This window comes from Prosopis cineraria, unplaced genomic scaffold (assembly GCF_029017545.1).
Source record: "Prosopis cineraria cultivar Desert tree isolate PC_DT_omini unplaced genomic scaffold, ASM2901754v1 PC11, whole genome shotgun sequence".
NCBI lineage: Eukaryota > Viridiplantae > Streptophyta > Magnoliopsida > Fabales > Fabaceae > Prosopis > Prosopis cineraria.
In genome coordinates this window covers 6,925,083-6,932,544 of record NW_026555342.1, presented here as the reverse complement: position 1 = coordinate 6,932,544, position 7,462 = coordinate 6,925,083, and the positions used below count along the sequence as shown (strand labels likewise).

Sequence of the window (7,462 nt, the reverse complement as noted above, 5' to 3'; positions counted from 1 at the left end):
AACATGACAAGGTCTATTTATTAACAATACAATGTCCATCTATTTTACATGGTTTGTGTGATTAAACTAAACATAAAAGTTTCTCAAGTTTATAAACAATAGAAAATTCGTATATAACATGAGAGTATTAATTTGCTAACAACACAATGTCCATATATTTAAAACACAAGGTTTGTCAATATGATACACATAAATATCTACACAAGTTAATGCAAAGTTTTCACAATGTAAACTCTATAAATAACAACATAAATTTCATAAATAAAATTTACACCAAAACATGTATATTTGCTGTAGAAAAATCTGTATCAGAAACAACAAAAAGTCCATAAATAACAACTTGTTTTTATTAAATGAACATGAACACGTACATTATAACTAGATAAAACTGATATGACTCAAACTCTCTTTATGTCCTCTTTTGACAAAATAAAATTAATAATGGATCAACTAAAACTTCTAAGACTCTAACTAAGATGAATGGATGAGGTAAGCTAAAAGACAAGCTTAAGAGCAGTAAAAAAGTTACTTCCGTGATGGAAGATGCAATGGCTTAATCCATTCTTTCCACACTATGGTGGATTATTCGAAGAATTTAGTTGGCATGAGAGGAATGTAATCAGCCGAACACTTGATCATCTTCTCCATAGTCATCTGGATAAAAGTGGATTGCCCACACATATCTGTTGAATGAAAATACTTCAAATGGGAGAAAGAAGGAAAAGGGAGGAAGAAAAAGAGAGGGAATAGAGAAGCATGATGGAGAGGAAGATGAATTTGATTATTGCATCAATGTTGAAAGAGGAAGAGAGAGAAGGAAGATGGAGGAAGAAGAGAGGAAAAAGAATAAATTTGTCATTCAGCAGCTGGTTATAGGAAGGACAAATTAGTTATTTTACCAAAAAAAAACAATTGCAAATGAGGTCTTTGGGCCTTCAGAATAATTTCATATTTTATTAAACCTTATCTGTAAAATTCTTGCTTTTAAAGGCCCTTAGTGCGATTCTCCCTAAAAAAAATTCTAAACTAAACTTTGATTAATCCAAATAGTACATTTTACTCCTTTAGAACTTTTCGGAATTGTTACATTAACTTTGAAGATTCATGTCTTGGATCATACTTATCCAAATCAAGTAATCTAGGACTTATTTTAAAGCTGTAGTGTCCTTTATAAAATAAAAATATTCCACATAACATTTGCTTCTCCATTTAATACAGTTTAATGAATCTCCAACAATGTTATGTTTTAAATCATACTAAATCCAAATTTCTATGTCCTATCTTTCCCAAATCATAACTATGAGATATAGAATTCAAATTGACACGATCTTATGTTCTTTGGAAACCTTATGACTTTAGCTATATGAGAAAAATGTGAAACATAACTTTAGATTTCCCATTTGACACAGTTTATTGAATCTTTAAGACTCTCTTATCTTGGCTATGCATGGGATTCAAATTTTATGCTCTAACTTGAAAAATTCGTAACTTGAGTTATAGGGATCCCATTAACAAGATCTTGGTCTTTCTGAAAACCATGGGACGTCTTACATTATAAAAAATTATGATACAAGATGTTCCATTGTTAAATCAATCCTTGTAAATCAATAGATATAACACAGTGCAGAAAACTCTTCACTTGATCTAGATTACCTATCTCTGGCTTGTTAAATTTATTACTCATGTTCCAGAACATCAAGTAGCATGGTTTGAACATAATAAACTTTATCATGTTAGTTTGATCAGAAAAATCATCATAACCGTTGGCAATGTTTAGATTAGCTTTGGGACTAATTATAACCGAATCAACCATTAACTATTAACTCTGGAATCTTATTAGTCCATCCAATTCTTTGACTCTTGATTTTAACTAAGATCTCTAAAGAAGTAATTTTACCATGTGCTGGCTTCAATTTCTTAGAAATTCTAGGAATAATTAGTGATCACCAGCCTAATATAAGCATGCTTTATTTTATTTTACTATAATTATGTTTGGTTGATCATAATCATGAGAATAATCTGTTCCAGTTGCAATCATCCCTTGAACAGTGATAATCCAGTTGATAATATTATTTATGTCAATCCCCATGCCCACATGTCCGTCATTCTAGTGCTCTCCCATACATGATCATTCTAATTTTAGTCCATTTTATTCTCTATCAACCCATTTCATTTCATTTCTTTCCAACAACTAAACAGTGCTTAAAGCTCCAATTTTATGATCCTTCATCCCACGAATTGAAATGTTAGCTATATGCATTTGGCCAAATACAATTTAAGTAATAATAAATAGATATGAATACTCGAAAAACTTGGATGCTTTTCCCTCCACCACAGCTTAGAGATAGGTAAGATAAATAACGTAATTAGGATCAGCGACATATCCTTGAGATCAATGTAGCATTTCTTCAGAAGTCAAAATTGTGAGGGGTACAGACCATAGTCCTCATTGCCTTATGTTAACTTCAGGGGATGAATGAAAATACCATTTCGAGCTTCTGGGATTCGACCCCACTTTCCCAGACGAGGTTCCTGTAAGCAAGAGGCAGATCTCATAATTCTAGGAGATTAGATCACTGCAATATAGTTAAAAACGTAAGAGGTCTGAATATAAAGAGATCTACACAGCATAAAGCAGAAAGAGACTATTCACTGAAGATAAATCCATAGGATTCATATCTCATAGATAGACGAACCAGATTAGAATAAATGTAAATTCTTATCCAGTTATGTGTCGAATTGGAAATGTTACAGGAGTTAAAGTTGACATAAGAGAAGCCTTCCTCAATCAGACAGTAGCAGCGTGTCAGTTATCTTCATTTTAAGCACTAAACCTAAGTGAAAATAGTTGGCCCCAGAGAAGAAAAATCCTAACTCAAGATAATATTTTGCAGTAACCAAAATACATTCCAAGGGCTTAAAAAAATTATATCAGCTTATTGAATAAGCAAGCATATTATCCAAATTTGAGCAAAACTTCACCTGTCCAACTCCAGCAGCCAGGAACTCTGCTGATTTTGCAAAAGCCAAGGAATTCACAAATCCGACCTGCATTGCAAGAAGGTATAATAAAATCAATAAAGTTTTTACAATTGCATATCAAACTTGTCACAAATATTGGTGAGAATATTATCACAATTTTATCCTCCATTGTTCTGACAATGTTCATGTGTATGGCCAATATATTTACCATTAAATTTACAAGTCAGACCTAACAAACATCTTAATAAAATATAGTTAAGAGAGAGAGGCAACAGTTGTGTTGCTATTCCTTTTTCTTACCAATGGTACATCATACAGAGGCATAACATCCTTTCTCTCACTTTCAACTGCCCAAAATCGAACAGAACCATTACCAGCACCAGATGCAGCAAGGTCACTGTTCCTGCAAACAGTGACTGCGCCAACCCATGAGGAAGCTGATGAACAATGATGATTCTCAGGTTTGTATTGCCCGTTTTCTGCAGATTGAAGATAATACTATAACTTTATTAATATACTAAATGAAGACTTCATGGCAACTACAAATTCACGTTCAACTTACAAAGCTGAAAGTGTGTCCTATCCTCTATCATGGATAACATTTTGTGCCAACGAACACGGGACCATCATCCATGAAAGAAGTGATATAACATCTTCAGGAAAAGAAAAGGGTAGTGGAACTCTTTAAAGACACATTAAAGAGAGATTCTTCCAATAAATCAACTTAAAGGAAGAATAAACAGAACAATATGTATTTTATGTGACAATGACACCAAGAAATGTGTGCGCGCGCGCGCGCGCATATATAATATAAAATCTATAGGAATCTGCCAGATTCACATGCCATGAACAGTTAACTCATTTTAGACTCCATCTGAAACACAAGCATTACTAACTTGTTAAGCAAATAGAAAAAGAATCACACCTAAGTTACCATTGGGGATTCTTTCATTATCCTTCAGTTCAGATTCCACCTCCTTTGTCAGTACAGCATGAGCGTTTCTCACAATGTAAACAGGCTTCTTTCGCATTACGCTCCAAAACTCAATGCTTCCATCATCCATTCCAGACAAGAATTCATCATTATTAACAAAACAACAGGATTCCAAGGACGATGCAGGAGCACGAAAAACTAATCGTGACTCTTCATGAACCTATATTCAAAAGAAGAAACAACTAATGTTGAAAGCATCATATAGCTGGACCTCAGTACACTAGATAATTTCCACATGTAAAGATAGGACATTGTAGGAGAAAGTAAGAAATATGCAACGAAAAAAATGATTCATCACCAAATTATTCCACTATAAATGCAAAGAAAATGTCTCATCCAATATGTTCTAAAACTTGTTTTATGTCTTTTCCACTCTTGGCTTTTCTTTTTTCAGGATAGAGGCTTTGATTAAAGTAGCAAAAATGGAAAAGAAACAGAATGTACAGTCTCCAGGGCAATCCTGTAAAAGCTCAAAGGCAAATTTGAATACCTAATTTTAAGTTCAATATGCAATGTGACACAAGATGTGCATTAAATAATACCAGGTTACCTTAAACAACTGCATGCTACGATCACGTCCAGCTGATAGTACCCTTTCTTTTCGTAAGCAATCAATACTCAATACTTCACTTTGGTGGCCAAATAAAGTATTCATATAAGTTCTGTCTTCAGCATTCCAAATCTTAACCATTCGATCAAATGAACCAGAAAAAAGTTCTGAAGTTCCTTGCCTAAAAGTTAGACACGAAACTGGGCCCTTATGACCTTGAAAAGCCTGTAAAAGACATAATTAAGAGCTAAGAATAGACATTAACAATGGTAGTCAAAAGTGAAAAGCACTAAAACCCTAAAATGCCCAACGCTAAAAGTGCATGTCCTAGTGAAGCAAGGAGCTAAAATAGGAAATAATGCTGAACATGCACTGCATAAAATTCATGATATATTTTCTAAGTTTTTTTGTTGAGCAATACAAATCATTTTAGAATGAGATGTGATTTTACTTAAAGCCTACATTACAAGACAAGCAGCAAATTACAAATTTGAAACTTCCCTTGATCTTGACCATTTAAACAAGCCACGTAAACAATAAAGAACTACTTTCATTGCAGAAGGAGCTGTAATGATTGTCCAAACATTCATATATTATAAAAAAGTCAGTTACTTTCTCCAATTGTAGACAATTCCACGGCTGGTTTTTTTCTTCTTCTTAAACCTAGACAAGTAGACAATGATCACATTGTAATCTAGAAAGAACAAAGTGCAACCTGAACATGCTCCCTTGTACGTGTATCCCATAGATGAACATGGCGGTCAAGGCCTCCAGTTGCCAAATACCGACTATCAGAGCTCACAGCCAATGCTAACACATGTTTACTGTGGTTTCGAGCCCGACCTTGTGGTTCTTTCATCCCATGAGACCTCATTACTTCATCACTAGGCCATTGATACTTTTCGCTTTTCCCGCTATTTAGATCCCAGTGCATAATAGTCCCATCCTTTGAAGCTGAAAAGCCTTTCATGTCATCCTCTGCTAGAGCCACAGCAGTAACAGACTGTCTATGCTTCACTAACAGGCGAAATTCTCCACTCGTTCCTTTTTGTTTCACCCTATATTACATTCACGGTACATGTAAGCATCGTATTAGCAAGTTTCTATTTCTCTTTACCATCACGTTTTGGACCCACCTCAGGTTCAGAACAATAAATTTTAAGTCTTATAGCAACAAAAGAAGATTCTATGACCAGCAACAGTGGGCAAAGAACTCTATTTAAACTCCCTCCCCCATAAAAAAAAAAACAAATTAAGAATTGCAGAAATCAAGATATGACGAATTTAATCCTCAACAAGAAGCATTGCTGCACTGCATTGTAATCTGATAATAGAGCCTCACCTGGATGCTAATGCTCTCCGAACCCGCCCACTCTCTTCTTGCTGCTCCTGTATCAACTTCTGGGCTATGAGGGAGTCTTTTTCGCCTTCCTTTTCATCATCATCATCATCACTCTCTTCTCTATCTTCTTCCCTTTCTTCCTTCTCTTTCCGAGCAATATTTCGATACATTTTCAAATAATCCACCGCAATTCTCTTCCTTGCCTCAGCCTCAGTTTCTTCTTCCATCTCAGCCCCATGAGCTTCCTCTTCCCCATCAGCACCGCCGCCAAAGAAGTCATCTTCCTCTTCGTCACTTTCTATCTCACCGTCATCCACTTGGTCATCAACTTTCCGTCGCTTTCTCGGCTCGTCGCCAAAGAAAGGATCATGATTGGATGAGAAATTTTTACCCTTCCTTCCGCCTTTCTTCTTAAGATTCTTGCTCCCCATAATGGAATGTTTAAAGGTCAGTTACTCGACGGAGAGATAAGAGATTGGGGTTTACGCAGAAGACAGCTAGGGTTTAAGCCTTGAGTTTCCGAGGTTTACAGTTACGAACAGAGTACCGGAGGCGCTCGGCAAGAACATGAGCGGCAACGTTTATAGCATGTTTTTATATGAATTAGACTTTATGACAGGAAAAAATATTAAAGGAAAAAATAATTAACAATGAAAAATAACCATATACTTTTATGACAAAAATTAATGAGTTTATTGAATCAATGAAAAATAACCATATTCTTGACGCTCATAGCTTTTATGATAAATAAATAATTAACAATGAAAAATAACTGTGAACTTTTATTTTCCTAACATATTTTTTATTAGAAAATAGAAATATACAAGAGGATAAAAATCAATCCTCGTTAAAAAAGATACTTATATTTAATAAACAACTATATTTTAAATATAATGACTTTTAATGGAAGAATACTTATGAACAATAAAAAAATATAGATAATAATTTGTTTTATTCTTACATCAATTATTTTAAAATATGATATCATGTGCATATAAAAAATATAAAGAATCTTTTATATGTGATCCCCACATAAATTAAAATTTTAAAATATATTCTATTTTAAAAAGTTATTACCTGTAAATATAAGGGTTTTTTATCTCATTAATATAAAAAATTTAAATAACATAATTTTTATATGACTATTTAACTAAGTTAAATTTGAATATTGTTCAACACAATTTAAAATAGCTCTTCTAAAAATATTTTTTACAATCACATAGTTTTTTGTGTTATAAAATTTTTTACCTTATTGACAACTTATTCTATTTTATAACCTATCATTTTGTGTATATTAAAAACTTAAACGACATATTTCATAAATAAAATTTATGACCTTTGCACTTTGTTATTAAAATTTTAAAATTAAAAACTAAATTAGAGCACACGTGATAAAAAAAATATGTTAAAATACTACCATTCAATTATAGATGATAATTCACTTTACTTTATAATTTGTTACCTGATGTGTATTTAAAAAGGGATGATAAAACATTACTCCTTTAATTTTACATTAACAATAATTTGATCTTTTAATTTTATTATTTGAAAAGGGGGCATACCATTAAAATTTACTAGCAAAGATAAAAAAAAG

The 7,462-nt window shown here is 33.0% G+C and overlaps 1 protein-coding gene across 4 annotated transcripts; it reads right to left on the bottom strand.

Annotated features, from left to right (window-relative positions):
• Positions 1 to 2,147: 2,147 nt before the first annotated feature.
• Positions 2,148 to 6,440, bottom strand: LOC129285157 (U3 snoRNP-associated protein-like EMB2271). 4 transcript variants are annotated; one of them, XM_054920726.1, is made up of 7 exons: positions 5,869 to 6,439; positions 5,242 to 5,584; positions 4,527 to 4,751; positions 3,917 to 4,136; positions 3,283 to 3,461; positions 2,983 to 3,048; positions 2,148 to 2,532 (listed from the first exon to the last, which is right to left on the bottom strand). In XM_054920726.1, exons 1-7 carry the CDS (start codon positions 6,297 to 6,299, stop codon positions 2,455 to 2,457), a joined length of 1,542 nt encoding a protein of 513 aa, XP_054776701.1. In that variant the 5' UTR covers positions 6,300 to 6,439; the 3' UTR covers positions 2,148 to 2,454. The 4 variants fall into 4 exon arrangements, with proteins under 4 accessions (XP_054776701.1, XP_054776700.1, XP_054776702.1 ...); XM_054920725.1 differs by having other exon boundaries at positions 3,908 to 4,136; positions 5,869 to 6,438; XM_054920727.1 differs by lacking the exons at positions 2,148 to 2,532; positions 2,983 to 3,048 and adding an exon at positions 3,545 to 3,635 and having other exon boundaries at positions 3,323 to 3,461; positions 3,908 to 4,136; positions 5,869 to 6,440.
• Between the last annotated feature and the right edge of the window lie 1,022 nt (positions 6,441 to 7,462).